The 18228-nt window shown below is 43.9% G+C and overlaps 2 protein-coding genes across 3 annotated transcripts in view; one reads left to right on the top strand and one right to left on the bottom strand.

The window, feature by feature from the left end:
• ltk (leukocyte receptor tyrosine kinase) overlaps positions 1 to 9103 on the top strand; it is a 43565-nt gene extending 34462 nt beyond the window's left edge. For both annotated transcript variants that reach the window (XM_084014233.1, XM_084014232.1), the window contains exons 20-29: positions 2179 to 2365; positions 2495 to 2585; positions 3043 to 3107; positions 3820 to 3949; positions 4032 to 4129; positions 4349 to 4441; positions 4565 to 4666; positions 5514 to 5648; positions 5878 to 5968; positions 6091 to 9103. In XM_084014233.1, coding sequence (XP_083870359.1) covers positions 2179 to 2365; positions 2495 to 2585; positions 3043 to 3107; positions 3820 to 3949; positions 4032 to 4129; positions 4349 to 4441; positions 4565 to 4666; positions 5514 to 5648; positions 5878 to 5968; positions 6091 to 7128 — 2030 coding nt within the window. In that variant the 3' untranslated portion in view covers positions 7129 to 9103. The remainder of the gene's footprint in view (positions 1 to 2178; positions 2366 to 2494; positions 2586 to 3042; positions 3108 to 3819; positions 3950 to 4031; positions 4130 to 4348; positions 4442 to 4564; positions 4667 to 5513; positions 5649 to 5877; positions 5969 to 6090) is intronic.
• A 99-nt stretch (positions 9104 to 9202) lies between these two features.
• itpka (inositol-trisphosphate 3-kinase A) lies at positions 9203 to 17139 on the bottom strand. The gene is made up of 7 exons (XM_084014237.1): positions 16496 to 17139; positions 12601 to 12697; positions 12216 to 12429; positions 11034 to 11238; positions 10711 to 10812; positions 10244 to 10315; positions 9203 to 10099 (listed from the first exon to the last, which is right to left on the bottom strand). Exons 1-7 carry the CDS (start codon positions 16733 to 16735, stop codon positions 9836 to 9838), a joined length of 1194 nt encoding a protein of 397 aa, XP_083870363.1. The 5' UTR covers positions 16736 to 17139; the 3' UTR covers positions 9203 to 9835.
• Positions 17140 to 18228: the final 1089 nt, after the last annotated feature.

Raw genomic sequence — 18228 nt, 5'->3', positions numbered from 1 at the left:
TACCTAATGCCACTAATGTTGTTTTTATTATTTATCTTAAAAGCTGCTATGCAATATATACTGTTTGACGTTGACTTGTATACTAAATCTAGCTTTATTAACGACAGACACTATACAGATGCAGTTGTGACAACGAGCAGTAATATAGGACAGTGAGGGATTATACAGCGAATAACACTTTCTTGCACCTTTTGTCACCTTTTTTGACAACCATGTGCTGCAGATAATTAGGAAGGGAATTTTGACATTTCGGTCGACCCATAAACCCCCGTCACTGACTGCTGTTGAATACAGAAGATTCTCTCTCGTCCTCTCAATAACCTCACTGGAAGGGCTGGATATTAACTTCAGCCCAACAGGGAAGTCTGTGTGAACTTTGCGTCAGGGCCTCTGGAGAAATCTGCACAGCACGGATTTCCTGTAAAATATCAATCACGTTTTCATCTCCCTGGGCTTTCATGCGGTCTGACAAGACAACCAGGTGCCAAAATAATTTTGGTGTTTTGACTGAACTAGTGCATACAATACACACCTCCTGTGACGAAAGTGATGGATATAAAGTAAATCTGAAGGATTAAAGGAGCAAAATGGGAAAAAAAAATTTTGAGTGAAACCTGAGCAGGTTAATGTTTTCTAACCAGCCCTTAATCAAAATATCTTGTAAGATTCCTGTTGATTCTAGTGAGGCCCGTTCTGATGGACTTAAATGTAAAGCCACTAAAGGAGAATCATTTTTGAAATATATATTTTATAATATTTCCTGAGCTTCCCAGAGGATCCCCTTTTAATTTTGGACAATTCATGAGCTTTATTCTTGTTCTCCATCATGTGATAATAATATGTTCTAGTGGCAAACCCTCTGATAATAGATGCAAATGTAAATGTGTGGAAGGCACATTGGAAGTCAACTATTGGTTTTCTTCACAGTAAACCAGAGAAATGCATGTTGAGAATATAGGATGGATTGATTCTTCCTTTTGGGGAACATCATCCTTTCAGGAGATTTCACAATGTTTATATGGTGCTTATATTTTATTAAAAAAAATAAGAAATACATTAAAGTGGAAGTAGGATCGTGGAAGTAGAGGCCAGCAGACAGCTGGATAAATGGTATTTTTACTGAAAAGACGGGAGTTTTGAACAGAAAAGGTGGGGAAATAAATGAAAATGTTGGTATGTGGGGGGAAAAAAGGGGTTTGGTATAGCTACATAGATGCATTCTGTATAATCACACAGATATGAATTGCAGATGGTTGTTTTGTTAATTCTTACCAGTCATGAACAAAGAGCTGTGGAGTGAAACTGCATGACCTTGTACTCCTATAATAACCAAACAAAGTGCAAACTAAGCTGACTTCTATGCACAACTTCTTTATGAATAGTGGATGAGCTATTTAGTGACTTCCTCACTAACTGCACTGTGTGTAATTGTGTGAATGTGCAAGTGAATAAATGAAATATTAAAACAAAAAAACATTTGTGCATATTCATGTTGCTTTCCGTTGCAAAAAGCCCACCTCCACGCATCCTTCAGGTTAACAGTGTCTCTTCACCTGAGCTCTCCCCCATGCAGGGAGGTAGTCTGTTCCCCTGGGTGCCCCATCTGCTCCTCCTCCTCCTCCTTCCCCTCCTCCTCCACCCACCCCTCATCCCAACCCTCCCCGAGTCCCTAGCATCTGCACCGGGCGATGGCTCGACGGCACCTCTTACCTGCACGCAACACCCCCTCCCTGGCAGACTACCAACCTGCATCAGGGATGTGGGCTGCCTCCATGTCGGGTGAGTCCAAACTCACTGGCACAGACAGTCTAGGAGCAGTAACCAAGGAGAGGACATCCCACATGTATCCTGCAAAACACTGTGTTTGGATGGATTCGTCTTCTTAAAGGGGAATTTTTCTGTCATCCCACTTTTTTTTTACAGTCTTGCTTTCCCCCCCACTGGCCCTAAGGATGTTGCTTTTACATTGATGAGCATCGACTATTGAGATGTGGTCTGACCGCTCCTTGTGTTACCGCTCCTACAGTTAGCAGACAGTCAGGAAGTTGCTCCTACAACTTAAATGCAAGTTTGGGGTCCAGTTAGTGGTGTGGAAAAAAAACAGCAAACAAAAAGAAAAAAGAACGTTCTTCGACTTTGAAGTAAAAGAAGCTGGTTTTATTGTGTCTCTGTCTTCAGTGTGGTACCGCAGGAAGAACTACCTGCATGCAGTGAGGGGGCGTCTGCAGAGTCCAGAGTACAAGCTGAGTAAGATCCGCTCCTCCACCATCATGACGGACTACAACCCCAACTACTGCTTCGCAGGGAAGGCTGCCTCGCTCAATGAACTGAAGGAAGTACCGCGCAAGAACATCACACTTCTCAGGTACAGCACACCTGGACACCATGTCCAAATATCCGTTGGAGGTTGTGATCTGTGCTGATGTCCTTAACTAAAGATCGTCTTTTAACAGACGGTTTCACTTCCATTGTTCACCTTGTTTGTTTTGTTCAGGGCTCTCGGCCACGGCGCATTTGGCGAAGTCTATGAAGGACAAGTTCTGGGGATGAGCAGCGATAACGGCCCCATGCAGGTGGCCATAAAGGTCAGCGCACACGCCGCGGGGCACATGAAGACAAGTTGCACCTAAGTGTCAGATGATAGCACCTCGATGGGATTTACGTTCATTACATATAATCGATTCAGCAGCATCCCACAGGGGGAGCTTCCCTGCCTCTTGGATCTAAAGGTCACACACGCATGATAGAACTGAAAAGACAAGGTTTTTGTTATTTGATTATTTAGAGAAGGGAACTACATATAATGAACATTTTCCATTACAAATGGTTTGTTGTGTAAAAAAAAATGATTGGTGGCCAAAAAAAAGAAGTCACTCAATGCCCTCAGATCACTTTAAAACTACAGAAACGTACAAAATATACAAGCTGAGTGAGTTCACATGGGTTTGCTTTTTCAATAGTCTGCTGATTAGGTCTAAGAATATCCGTCCTCTTGACAACAACACACAAACACACCTGAAATTGCTCCGCTGGTTCTTTCAGACTCTTCCAGAAATCTGTTCCGAGCAGGACGAAATGGATTTCCTGATGGAGGCCTTGATTATGAGGTAAACCATGTTGCAGTTCACACATTGATTGACCCGTTACATCCTTTGTACAGCAAACCTGATGTGTAATGCAGCATGTGTGTCAGCTGGAGCCAGATGTAATGAGCTGTTTTTCATCTTTATTATTTGAGAGGACATTTATTTGAGGACAATGTCAGCAGGGATATTTTTTTTTACGTCCGTATAATAACTATAATACAGATAAAGTTCCAGTTGATGACCTGTGTGTAACCAGTCTCCTTTCCAAACATCTGTCAGGCATTTTGCTTTTATTAGAGGCATTTTTTTTTTTAGAAATCCAGGATTGGACCAGATGCCCCTCTAAATAATACCGCTGAGATACATATGACACACGTATGGAAGTTATTCAGCCGCAAAAATCAAGCTTGACTTTATTATCATTCCTCTCCTTACAGGATTTGCAAAAACCTGTGTGCGATATATAATAACAGGGAATTAAAACCAAACCAGAAAAACAAACAAACAAACAGAACAGGACAATAGACCGATTAGGGTGAATTAACACAAGCCAATAAAAACTGCACTTAAGATTTAAGTGTAGAAAAATCTGCAGTCTCAAATCCAGCTTGAACCCATGTCCTCTATCTCGTCTCCATTATGATGTCTTTCTTCCGCCCCTTTGTATCCTGCATGAAAAATACATTAACAACCAGCACATTCTATATTTTGAGTCCACTGTTTGTCCACGCAGCAAGTTCAGCCATGACAACATCGTGCGCTGCATCGGCGTCAGTCTGAACATCCTGCCTCGTTTCATCCTGCTGGAGCTGATGACCGGTGGAGACATGAAGAGCTTCCTGAGACAGAACAGGCCACGAGCTGTACGTCTGCACTACACCTTTCTGTGTGTGTGTGGGTGTGTTTGTTTGTTTGGTACACTAAACTGAGCTGTGGTGTATCCAGGGCCAGACCTCCTCTCTCACCATGCAGGAGCTGCTGCAAATGGCCAGAGACATCGCCTTCGGCTGTCGCTACCTGGAGGAGAACCACTTCATACACAGGTTCAGATCTGCAATGCAAATAGTGTTTTGTTTGATTGAGGGATATTGTTTTGTTAACCTTTTTAAAAAATCGAATTCTGTAATTTTTTCATATACAGTATACTTGGACACTTGTTGCATAATTAGAAACAATGAGCCTTGCTTAACTAAAATACACTGTGATTCCAGAGTTTAGTGCCATAAAGGAGGTACATTTAGTAACAAATCATTGTTTTTCAGAGACATTGCTGCTAGAAATTGCCTGCTGACCTGCCTTGGACCAGACAGAGTGGCCAAAATTGGGGACTTTGGCATGGCACGAGACATATACAGGTTTGTTTGCTGAATCTGCATCATCTCACACTCTCTGAGTTCATGGCCTTCGAGGTATTCACCATCTCTTCTGTACTGATGATAAAAGGACATCCCTAAATCAGATTTTTCTTTGTTTTCCAGAGCCAGCTATTACAGGAAAGGTGGTCGTGCGATGCTGCCAGTTAAATGGATGCCACCAGAGGCCTTCATGGAGGGGATTTTCACCTGCAAGACTGATACATGGTATGAATACTGAGCAGGTAATATACAGTACACCCGGGGTCTTCAACGTCTTTCAGGCCAAGGACCCCTCAGCCTATAGTGACAAAGTGGTGTGACCTCCTATTACATATCATATAAAATGTTGTTGCTTATTAAACCGGTCAATAATAATGTGTAGTGCAGCTTATAGTGCCAGGTATTAAAGAACTTTGTAATCATGTATGTATACAAGCCGTGTTGAAGCCCCCTGTTGAAGATCTCTGCTGTACACAATAGTAGTTATGAATCCACAAAGAGGAACTGTTTTCAGTCACAGTTCCCTTTTTTCTTGGTTTAAGACCTTTTAGCTCGGAGTTACTTTGAACTGTCACAAATAGGTTTGCATTGAAGATTTGTTTTGTTGTGTACGTCACAGCCAAATTATTTCCCAGCACCTGATTGCAGCTAATCCAAAAAGCATCGGTGAAGTCAGCACTACACAGCTGGAGAGACTGACGTCAGTTTAAAAGACAGCTTCGGCATCTGTATTCAAGATCACCAAGCCACTTGCAAAAAGAAGGCAGTGACGCGTGTCCAAACCGCTTTATTACGATGACAAAAGAGGTTTAACATCCACCATAGGCCAAACAACGTCAACATTTCTGTTTTGGAGACGAGAAGAAATGTTTTTGTACAGATCACGTTCATAAAAGGCTTGAACTTAATTCATGCAATTAGAGTGTTAATGTGAGACGGCATTTTTATACCGTACATGTTTTTACGAATGTTATAAAGAGAGGCAGGGCCTTCAGATGTATTCTGGTGTCCTCAGTCTGAGGAACACGACCAAGTCCGTGGCTCAGTTGTTGATCTGTCTCTCCCCCTGCAGGTCATTCGGAGTGCTGCTGTGGGAGATCCTCTCTCTGGGTTTCATGCCGTATCCGTGTAAAACCAACCAAGAGGTGCTGGAGTTTGTCACCAGCGGAGGCAGGATGGATCCTCCCAAGAGCTGCCCGGGGCCTGTGTGAGTACTGGCTGGAAATATATATATATATAATATACAGTAAATACATGGAATTGATTGAATTTCTGCACCTTTTCTCGGGTTCTTTTCTCTCATAAAAGTGATCAGCACGCGGTGACGATTGATGTGTTAAATGATAAATATCATTCGTCTAATAGCATTGAGATTGTATATAAAAGTGCAGCTTAAACACCATAACTGAGCTTTGTGTCTGCTGGTTTGCATGTAGCTATCGGATCATGACCCAGTGTTGGCAGCACTGTCCCGAGCATCGACCCAACTTCTCCAGTATCCTGGAGAGAATTAACTACTGCTCTCAGGTAAACTCTACGGCTCACGTCTACATAACTTTGCCATTTGTGTTTAAATAAGTGTAATATTTACTTTTCCTTCCTTCATTCTGTTTATTTGATTCCCTTTCCCCTTCACTACCCTCCATCAGGACCCTGATGTGATCAACACACCCCTACCAGTGGAATATACCCCCACCGCAGAGGACGATGGCGGCACGATAATCCGTCCCTCTGACCACACCTCCAGCAGCCTCACTCCGCTCCTGGTTTCCCATCCCGTTTCCCAGGCTCCCTCCTCACAGCCGGGTCTCTCCTCTCTGAGCCTTGTTCCCTCCCCTCTCCCTCCACAGCCCACTAAACCCCGTCTACTCCCCCAGAGGACCCAACCTGTCCACCACGAGGTGACATCGTGCCGCGAGGCCTTGGAGCCGTCCTGGGCCGAGTCTGTTCCTGCCCCTTGCTCGTCAGCGGGAGGCCACTGGCTCCACCCGGAGCCTCCTCATCACCGACCTTGCTCCAGGAACAGCTCCTCCTCAGGGAGCCAGAGGCTGAAGAACAAGACAAAGAACCTGTGGAACCCCACGTACGGTTCCTGGGTTTTGGAAAACTTCCGGGGGAAGAAAACACTTGCTCACACTCAGTCCATGCCACTGTCGAGCTCTGCTGCTTCCACCTCCACCGCAGGAACGACGGGCCAACAACAGCCAGGAGAAAGCAGTGAGGCTGGGTGCGACGGCATCAACAGCCCTTCCAGCCTCTGCACTTCCTCAACCTCATCCCCGTCCTGCCCGTCTCAAACTGCCCTGAGCACATCCTCCCATAAGACGACAGGTGGCGCCACAAAAACGGGTATGGACCTCGCTAAGCTCCAGAGTTTCCCCTGTGGCAACGTCAACTATGCCTATGATGAGCAAAGCTACGAGGCAGAGAGCCTACCCTTGGTCATGCCAAAAGCCCCAAATGCTGTCACAAACACCAGCTCTGCCCCTAGCGTCTCCTCGGGGACCAGCCTGGGCCTGGCCTTGGGCCTACATAGCTCCTCGTCTTGTATGCCCAAGCTGCTGCTGAAACGCCACGCCAGCTACGGACACGAGGACGTGAGGAGACACGCCAAAGCCGAGAAACCCACGCGCGACAGAGACTCAGGCTTTTCTCTGTCTGAAGACCTCAGTGTGACTCCCATCTAAGAAGCGGCTCACTGTAACAGGGATTTTGATCGATACGAGAATCGAATGTCACCCGAAGCCCCTTTTTCTCACGACCTGAGGCTGGATTATTGGAACAACAAGCATGACGACGGAGGCTCAGTTACAGAGTGCCACGTCATCGTATTATTAGAGCTCCTGGAATGCTGGAAAAACACAAACACTATTCTGCACTGTGATACAGAGAGCCGACGCTGGCCTCAGGGCTCCGTCCTGGGCCCTCTGGTACACCGGTAGCTGAAACACTGAAGCTGGAAACACTGGACGACACTCCACACGAAATCACTGCTGTCGTTTGACTCCTTTTCTACCTTTTTTTTGGTTTTCAGAAGATTTGGAAGTAGCATATGTTGCATTATCGCAAACAATTTGTGGGACTTGTAGTCATCTGTGTACAGTAGGACCATAACAAGCTGGAAATATTGAGCCTGTGGGAAGAGAATCGCCAAGCGTATGTTTTTTTTATTTTAGAATTGTTCATTTTAAATGTTTGAAATTCAGTAAAAGATAAAGAGTTACCAAAGCAGTTTAATTTGTAATCATATGCACCCTTTAGCAATTAACGGTACGTGCTACACTACTGATTGGCTTTCGACCCAAATAATGTGAAAACACATGTGCAGCATGGAGGTGGATTAAGCTTTAAGAATGCAATTTCAGCCACGTGACAACAAGGTCGCTGACCTTGACCTCTTCCCAGTCCATGCTGCTAGTATTGGTCTGGTGTTCACGGAGTCACAGCTCATTTCCAGGAAACCTCACACTCACGAAGACTCTGACTCTGAAAATCTGTTTATTGGTGAGCTTTAGCGATGCAAGCAGGCAGATAAGCTCACCGGCTGTTAACTTAAATTTTCTATTGATTTTTCTCATCTAAATCTGAAAGAAAGATACACATATATTTCCCTTAAAAACAGTCCACTTATGGTTGGCTAAAATCGTTTCTAGTGATTAGCCCGTGTGAAAATCACTGTATGGTCTGTGCTGAGATTTTTTTTTTTTTTTGCCAAACCACATATATCTTGATTTGGCTTTGCATATATTTTTGACATTTTTCTTTCCCCATATCACAGTATGTAACTGGACTGCGGGAGGTCTCATAAATAAATGTATAAGCGTGTTGAATTTGATGACCAAGCAGCTGTGAAAATATTAGCTATTTTTGTACTCACTTACACTCCGTTCACTTGACTAACCCATTGTAGCTGTTTTATCATTTATTTGTATTCATTTATGTTAATGATGGATCTGTATTTGTAGTTGATCACTGCCATTAAATACAACAGTGTCTACTGGTGTAGCGCTAGTAGTACCTATGTTTACTCAGCAGGGGGAGGTATTGAGAGCTGATATACCAAACATGCTGCTGCAGGTATCTCAGTTAATACATTTAATCAAAGATTCAATCGTTAAGAGATCTATTCAGTATTAATGTTTTCAGGTTATTCTTATTTAATCGATTTGGTAGTTTTATCCGATACATGTCCGTCGTTTTTGAGCCTAAACATGTGGATAGTTTATTTTTTAGTATGTTGAATGAATAGTTACACTTATCTAAGGGTTCTACAGGCTTTACTGTATGTTGTTATGCTGATATTAGTGAGTATGATTTTGGTTGAGAAGTCCATTTGGAAATAACATCTTTTAGAAATGCTGACTTTTTTTCCCCCCAAAGACTCATTATAGAAAGAGCCATTGAGAAATAATGGCTGTTGTGGAATTTCTTTTACAGAGAAAGAAAACATCATCCGTGTCTTGCTCACGTTGTATATGTATTTTTTTATGGCCTGGTGTATTTTATTTCACACCCATTGAAAAGGTTGTTTTTTTCCCCCTGTATTCTTTATGTAGCTGAGGATGTTATCAACCAAAAATGCAAAGACCTTCTATGCAATATACTGTCTTTCACACGTCCCTCTAACCTAACTGTGCCCCAAATAAATCAACATATATTGATCGTATTTGCGTTAGTGTGGTCAGTTGCACGGGGTGAACTCAGTCAATGCATTTTAACATACCACAAATGTATTTTAACTATTCAAGTTTAAAAAAAATGTAAACTACGTCCCCCTTTTAATTCCATGCACATTTTCACTCATTTCATTTGCACAACAAAAAAAACGGCGCTTTAACAAAGAAATGAAAAGAATTACATGTTTGATTACAGGAATAAAATCAGTGATGCAAATATAAATGTATGTACAATAAGAGTTTGTCCTAAAGGTGACACAGGTAATCATTATACAGTATGCTGTACTATGTTGACAGTACGTTATGTGTTGTAGTTATGTCTTTGATCTCCATACACAGAATATTACACTTGGCTGATAACATCAGGGCTGGGCGGTAATAAGGAAGTCGGTGGAGTCTCCTTGTTGCGTTTCCTTCACACGTTACTCTGAAACAAAAATGCAGAATCCCTACACTTTCACTTCTGTTCATTTTGGAGGAAGTTGAATTAGTGTCAATTAATTTGTTCACTCATTCAGTAACTTATGACAAATTAATTCTGCTTCTCTCTGTTCAGTATCACCGTCAGTGGCTTCATAAAACTCTTCTTCAGTTACACAAAATCACATTTATTATCCAGCACCCAAAGCAGATCGACACAAGAAACCCTCCCCGAAGGTCTCCCTGTGATGTCCATTAAAATAGTTTGCGTTTCCTTCACCAATCTACAAGTCGAATGTCACTGATCATCTGTGTCGGTAGTTTGATTCTTTCCTTTGGTAACTGAGCGGTCGCTGGTGCCTTCATTGCTGACGGACTCCAGTGTGTGGATGAGGTTTTCCAGCCCCCAGAGGTAGCCATCCTCCCGGTTTCCCTCCTGCCAGGGAATGTCGTGGTTTAATGTCTGGCCCTCTGGTAACGCTGTGGTCTTGCCAAAGTCAATGATCCAGACCTGTGCGTTGCCAGTGTGGTCATGGATAAAGAGGAGAGAGCTGCCGATGACCTACAAAATGAAGGGTTTCATGTTAGCTGTTTCCTTTGTCTGCTTCGATTCATCCGTGCATGAATAACAATTTGATAAATTTTGTTCCATCTCTCACATAAGTTACAGAAAAGTGTGTTTTTCTTGTGTGTAGATCGTCATCACCTCGTGCTGCTTGAAGAACTGCGATGTGTTCAGGGCCTGCCGGATCTCCGCCAGTCTGCTCAGGTAAGAAGTCTGTGTTTCAAGAAAGAAAAAAAACAACGTGACGGGTGGATCGTAAAATACTAACATCACCCAAATCCCAGCATTTAATTTCAAATCTACTTAAATCACAATCCACGAATTAGAAACTTACAGTTGTTACACAAGTGACTGCCGACTCAGCGTCTATTTGGGAACCTCCCACTCAAACAGCCTTAATTGCAGTTACTATTTGCTATGTGCGGCTCAAACACAAAGCTTTTTGTATTCCAAGGAAGGATAGAGCATGCAAAATACCAGACATTTGTCCAAACACTGAACGCGGATATGAAAGATACTGCCTCGTGTATTTGCACAGTAAAGTATGTTTTGTGTGTGTCCTTCCACGCACGAATGAAAAGCAAATATGTGGACAGAAGCGAACATACTATGATGTTGACGTTCGGTCCGACAAAGTCCCTCAACACCTGGACGACGTCCTGCTTCGATCGGGTTTTCTTGAAGTCGGTCCGACATGTCCCGTCACATTTCTGAAAGGAGGGGGATATCACACAATAACATTTATTTTGACCTGTGAATTTAAGTGCATTCTTTAAACCTGCCTCATTTAATTGACTTAAATTCCAATTTTCACTCTTCTTTTAGCTGTTTTACTTCCTTCAAATGATTTCTCATGTGCAATTCTCCTTTTTTTAGTGTATTGTTCAACTGTGTAAGTGTATTGGCATATCGTCCATATCCCTCCCTCTACCTTGATCCCTTCTATCCTGAAGCCCAGGGTGTTGGTGGAGCTCATGGTCTCCCTCCACTGCATGTAGCGAGGTTTGGTGACGCCCCGTTGGGAATGCTCCTGGGAAGTCGGGCCTTCGCTGTCCACCTCCATCATCTTCTTGTACAGGTCTTCCCTCGGCTTGGGCCGCTCCCGCGCCCGAACGAGCTCCTCCTCCAAGTACGTCCTGAAACAGGCGGGAGCGAGCGCCTTCAGGTGCGGTCATTGCATGTTTACACAAAGCTGTCAAAAGTGTCCTCTTCATGTAAGCAAATGGTTGTTTAACTTCAGGGTTTGTCTTACATCAGCATGGGTGCTTACAAAGGGGTTTCTGCTACCCAGGATCATATTGTATATACAGTGTAAGTGCTACATTCTGCTACAGCGCAGCAGCCCATGCACACTTGTTGCATTCGTGTCAGACGGGTTATGTGCGAAAAGATGTGAATTTCAGTTTCTCTTTGCGAGCCGCACTTCCTCTGTGTGGAGGAGGGAAGCTGAGAGGAGACTCCAGCAAGCAAGCAGCGTTCAACTGTGTGAAAGTCTGAGTGCAGCTTAGCGGTTTGCGACTCTGTGGTTGTGAATGTTTATGATGAAGGGGGAGACTCCAGGGACACCCTGAGTGTGTGTGTGTGCGTGTGTGTGTGTGTGTGTGTGTGTGTGTGTGTGTGCACGTAGCTCAGAAATACAGACAGATACGCAAAACGATTCGCTGTTGTCTGTACGTTCAGTGCACATGTGTAGGTTGAACCGACCAGACACCTGCACGCCTGTACGTGCATGCGCATGTATAAATGCATATGTGCATTCATGCATATGGACGTGTGTGTGTGTGTGTGTGTGTGTGTGTGTGTGTGTGTGCACAGTGAAGCATCCCGCCCGCTGTGACAGGAAGCCAAGCATATAGCCTGCAGTAACAACAGGTGTTCCCTTGTAGAGCAACAACACATACTGTCACCAGGCTGCACGTCCTGTTAGCCCATTCAACACAACATGAGCGTGAAGTATCAACATACACATCCCATACGGAAACAAACAAGGACATTATCTGACATAGCGGAAATAAACAACAGTTGTATGGGGACTAAAAATCTGGGTCTAATTACAAAAATCGATGACGAAATATCGATGATAAGGAATCAAATGAAATCCTCGCGTGATTACCTTACTCCCATCTTGCAGTCCATGACGTTGGGAAGGTCAAAGTTAGCCAGCAGGTCGGTCATATGAAGGAAAGACTCTCCATCTTTTTCCACGGTGCCGTGGTAACAAGGCACAAACGGGAGCAGGGCGTCTTCCCTCAGCTCCTCGAAACAACGCACCTCGTTTTCCGAGAACTTCTTCAGGATGTTGCCCTCGTCTGCCGCCTTGAAGTTACCTGAGATGAGATGAAGGCCAACGCTTTGGATTTCACGCATTCACAAACAGGAAGGATGAGGGATTTAAAGATACACCCTCATAAGAACATGCAGCTCGGCCAAGGTTATATTTCTGTGTTTGTGGCAGGAAGGTGGTGTGAAAGGAAACCACTGATCGGAGCAGGTCATACCTTTATGGCCGGCGAGCTGAACCCAGTTGAGTTTCCTCCTCTGAGTAACGCTGAAGGGCCAGTGGACGATCGTCTTCAGCTTCCACCACGGCTTGCTCTGGAGAAGACGACGGGGAAAAACCCAACATAAGAGAACAGAATAGAACCGAGGCCACAGATCGCTCTGTTGATCTGTTCACATAAATGATCTGAGAACAGGAAGAAGTGCTGACCATGGCCTGATACCCAGTCAATCTGATGCCAGGCCTGCGTGAAACCAATCTAGGTCAGTTAAATGCCATTTCTGTGGAAACATCGTATCTGCCCTCGACATCTCTATTCAGCATCTCCAGCGTGTTGTGATGGCGGATTGGGCTTTGAGACGTAGACAGAAACAAATGGACTAGCTAATATCAATTTACAGCTCAAGACGTTTTCTGCTTGCGTTGCTGATATTTTCAGAATGTCACGCTGAATAAAACATCATCTGTTGGAAAATTGGAAAATCTGAACGATCTCGATTCAACTTTTATTTGCCGCCGTATGAATGTTTGCAACAAATCAAAGTATGAACTGAATCCTGAACGACAACAATAAAAAAATGATTATTGACGCGTGAATTATCTTTTCTTGGCAGAAACGTTTAATTTTCTGTGGTTGTTTGTTTAAGGACTTCTCATACCACCCTCGCTTTGTCCTCCTTTCTCTGCCTGTCTCACACACACACACACACACACACACACACACACACACACACACACACACACACACACACACACACACACAGTGACAGCTTGCGTATTTCACAGAGACGCAGCATTTCTTCACACTTGTGGAGAACTGACTGTTTTATTCCCTCCCAGAAAAACCGGCCGCATCTCCAACAACACTCACTTTAACACGGAGAAGGATCATATTTCTGAACCATCGTCTCACATATAAATCATAAGGAAAATACACTGAATGCATATTAGATCCCGGAGCGTTGAGGAGAAAATGTAGCGTTTTTGTCCTTTGGAGAGGTTATTTTATTCTGTGCGTTCTGATTGAAACAGGAAATGAAACAGGGACTCGTGCTAGTGAAACACTTAAATGTCAGGCGATATGCTTCACTTACTGTAATGTGTTTACTGATAATATCACACTGTGAAGGTGCCAGACTTCCACAGGCGGGCATTTGTTCATCCAGTCTTTAACACCATCGGAGACGCCATTACGCCTTCCTACTGAATACTTGTTACCAGCTGATGATGTTTGAATTAAAACAATCAAATCAAATGGTGTGTATTTATCACACACAAGTCTGCGGTGTAAAGTCTGAACCTCACACTCAGAGAGGATGGAAACTGTCATCTCAACTTGAGTTTTGATGTAAACACGATGACCCTCCGCAGCTCTTCATCCAATATTTACATTTGACACATTATTTCACGTCATTTAATTCACGCAAAAACACGGTCCCGGCCAGCCACAAGAGTTTGCACTGATAATATTGCTTTCACACTCAATTAAGAACTAGAAATAACAGGTCTGCTTACTGTATAAACTGAGTGCATCAATACTCATCATCCATGGTGGAATTTTGCATAATTTGACCTCGTCTCTACTCAGACAGCTGACACTGTTTATTTATGAGGCATTACGAGCCATAATGTTTGGGAAACACTGGTTTAATAAGCTTATTATATGTATTTTATGTGTAAAATCTTATTTGCAATCGTAGGTAAGCAGAAGGAAATACAAAAATAAAATAGAAGTACCTCAAATTGTACTGAAGCAGAGAACTTAGAGTTACTTTGCACCGCTTGTAGAAGTTTATACAAAGATATACCGTGTTGTTTACTCCCACAGATGAAAGGGATCTATCAGGCTAATGTTTGCTTTCCGCTTGGTTTTCTTCAACAATCTAAGCCCTGTCCTTTTATACACAGACCCCCCGACAGCAAACTCCACCCGTTTCCATCCATTCAGTTCCAAGGAGTGAGACGAGGTGAGTCACTCAGCCAGCCACTGTTACTCATGCCTTGTTTGTCACGCTGCATCGTCGCCTTCAAGTGCCGCTGGAGACGTTAACTGCTGCTGATCATATGAATCATGTCACCACGGAGAGCCTGTCTGTCCACCTGTCTCTCCTCTGCTGCATTTGGATTAAAAAAAAAAAAGGCACTTTGCTGTGCACTTTATTACACACGCAGCAACCAAAAGCTAAGTGACGATACGCACGTGTTTTTGACTTCCTGAAGTTGTTCTTTGTTAAATGTCAAAGGACCAAGGCTCACACTGGCTACTGACCACAGAACAACATTACACAATGTCACATTGGCGGGTGTGTGGGCCGAGGGGGCAGAAGCAGCAGAGTGGCTATTTTCAGAGGTGACATGAAGAAGAAAAAAATATATTTCCTTTTGACATTATGATGCCTTAAAGGGCCAATAAAGAGCTCAAAGTGAATTTTATTTGGGGAAAAACTTCATGCTGAGCCTCAAACAAGCACTCGCACATAAACACACTGGTTTAACGGGCAGTGTGTATTCAGTGTGTTTGAAATAAAGTGACAGCTACAGTCCTTGTATGGAGAAGGCAAAGAGAGGCAATATAAATACCTTCTAATGGGGTGACAGTTTAGACAAAAGGCAGATTATGTTGTTAGAACCAAAAGGCAGGGCTCACTAATCACACTTATTTCCTTTGGTGCAAATGCAGGTTCAAATCTATACGATCATATGAGAGTTTCTGCTTCTGAAAGGTATAAAACTGGACTCTTTTCACACACAAACACGTCCACTGAGACTGAGGCGTCATCAGCCACAAGCAGAAAGCTTTATCAGCCAAGAATGTCAAACAAATTTCCACCCTCAGCGTCTATTGAAGTAACGGCCGATCCTTTAACACCAGCCTGTGTGCTGAAGGAGGGCCGTGCAGTGAGAAAGGTCAGGACTTACAGTTCCACAGCGTCATCTGACATTAAACACGCCACAAATTCATGTTTACTATTGTTGAATACGCAGTGAATTAAACACAACTTCTCCACGTAGGTTTAAGAGGCGCCTGGAATCAATAAGGAGCTGATAAGTCATTAAACATAAGGACGGATAATGTGATTTCAATCAAATTTCATCCAAGATCATCCTGGGCTCTCTGGCTGGGATTGTTTTTTGCACATGATCTTTAGCAACGAGGGGAAAGTAGCATGAATCTAATCACTACTGGAAATCATCTAATCATCTGGAAAACTGAAATCTCACAGATCTGAAACTACATAAGTGCAGAGAAACTAGAAAAATACCTTCAAAATGAAACGGTGTAATCGGATCCTCTCTGAGGGCACAGATCCCAGTGATCCTCTGTGAGGAAGTAGTTTGCTAATTGCTGTGCTTGGCTGTTTCTTGTTTCCAAAACATCAGCTCTTTACTGTAACTGGGCAGCCTGACCACAGGCGCAGGTTGGGAAAGATACGCAGGAGGGTAGAGCAACTGTTTTGGTCAGTAAACGTCTAAACAGACAACTCTCATTACGCAAAGACATCTAATGCATTTACTGCAAAACCTGTTTAAGTTGCACTTTATTCTGTAAAACTGTCACTGTAATCACAGGAATAGTATAATTATAAAAAGATATTATTATACTTTATATACATTATACTATTCCTGTGAAGTGCGCAACGTCTTTGATTCTCATTTTTTAATCGTGTGATTTTCTTCTTGATACATATTTGCATGAGGATTGTTTGAGGGAGTCTGAAAACTAAGAATTTCCAATGACTGCTTCAATGTAATTGTTGTTCATAGACGATAAAGAACTTGAGGATGCTCCATCTACGAAGCCACACGCTGCAGTCTATTCGTCATGCACAGTAATGGATACAGGAGTATTGTTTTTGAATGGTTCTTTACACTGTAATCCAACCTGGACTCACCTCCCCAGCGTCCACCAGGTGCTCCAGAGTGATGAGGCCTTTGCTTTTGCTCTCGTTGTCGCTCAGTAAATCGTCCTCGGACTCCACAGCCGAGGAGCCCGTGGAGGAGATGGACGAGTTGGACAGTTTCCTGCGCAGGGCGCCGTCCGCAGCATCATCCCAGTCCTCCTGCTGCATCTCCCGGGAGGAGCCGCCCCCCTCCGGGGTGATGGTGACCTGCGGTACCCGGGGCGCATCCATCACAGTCGGGGCTCCGCTTGCGTACGACGGGGCGATTCGAGCGGCTGTCTAAATGAGATCATCGCAAATGTGGGAACCCCTTCCCAGCGTTTATTCCGGTCCCAGAAAACGCACCAGGTCCTTGGAGCTCTTCCCCCCCTGCACTCTTTGGGCACTGGAGACGTAGATCCGTCGTGAGGGCGCACCGGGAGAGGCGCCACGCCGACTCGCTTTAAACTTCAAATCTGGTCGCTAAACTCGAACTAAGTTCAGTTGGAGTTCCGTGCTGTTCACTCAGCCCTCTGCGGTACTTCCTCTTTGTCTGTTGTCCGAGTTTAAAAAGAGCCTCCGTCAGCCTCTCTGCTCCGCGCGCGCGGAAAGGGGAACCCCTCTCTGCTGGTGGCGTGGCTCGCGCTTCTACGCGGTTGACACGAGCGCGCCGGCGCACTCACACGTCTGTGCGAGGCTTGTTATCTTCCGCATTGGCTTCCTCGCTTCCTGACCCCAAAATCAAACCAGCTGACAGCTTCAGTTTTTCTAACAATGACACACTTTCCTTCTCCTCCTGTAGAGGCGAGGTGGAAAAGACGTGCAGCGCTCAGTTGGAGTCTATATGTTTATGATCAGTGCTGCCGATGTGCGTGATTTCAAAAGGAAATACCAGATTTGGACATTTTATAGGATTATTATTGAAATCTAGCAGCAAAGGTGGACGTTTGGTTTATTTAAATGAGAACTTGAATAGTTCGGCTGTTAATGTGAGTTAGTTTTAAGTGAACTGATTAGGAACCAGGTGGCCTACTGTTACTGTTACTAAGAGATGTTGCGCCCCTAAATGGCCACGAGAGGGCGTGTTGTATCAAACACTCCGTTACTCTCCTGTGCCTCTAATTGACTTTTAGTAACTCCCAAATTATCACTGCACCGTGACTGTATGTATTGCCTATTATATTTGATTATTTTAATAACAAAACGGTGGGGCAGAAAGACGCAAAGATACCCATGGGTAACAAAAAGAATAGGAGAACTCAAGTCCCTGCTAAAAGAAGCTCGACGTTTATTGACGTTAGCAAAACGATCCGAAAATCAATCAAGTCTTCGTCTTCTCTATGCTGCACTTAGATTGACAAGAGAGAGAGAGAGACGAGCAAACACATGTTCATGCAGAAGGAGAGAGACAGGTGGAGAGAAGGGGAGCAGAATCACTTTGTTGTGATGAGCACATTACATCAGCTACACAAACCTTTCTCCTACAGCAGAGGGGCGGGTAAAGGTTCGGGTTATAATCAATGATCAAGTAATTATCAAATGAAGGAAGAGAAGTCATGAAATTAGCATATTATTGCATATTAAGTATATGCAAACGTGAGATATGTGTTCTATGTAGAAAGAATATCATGCGCATTTATGTTGAACACAGTCGTATACCCCCTCATTTTCATCGGTGACTTAACTGTAGATTTCTATTGTAATACCAAAGGGGGCCAGGAGGCGGCTCCATTTCCCCACTTGGG

This window comes from Eutrigla gurnardus (assembly GCF_963514095.1).
Source record: "Eutrigla gurnardus genome assembly, chromosome: 7".
Taxonomy (NCBI): Eukaryota; Metazoa; Chordata; class Actinopteri; order Perciformes; family Triglidae; genus Eutrigla; species Eutrigla gurnardus.
This window is presented reverse-complemented; position numbering and strand designations above follow the sequence as displayed.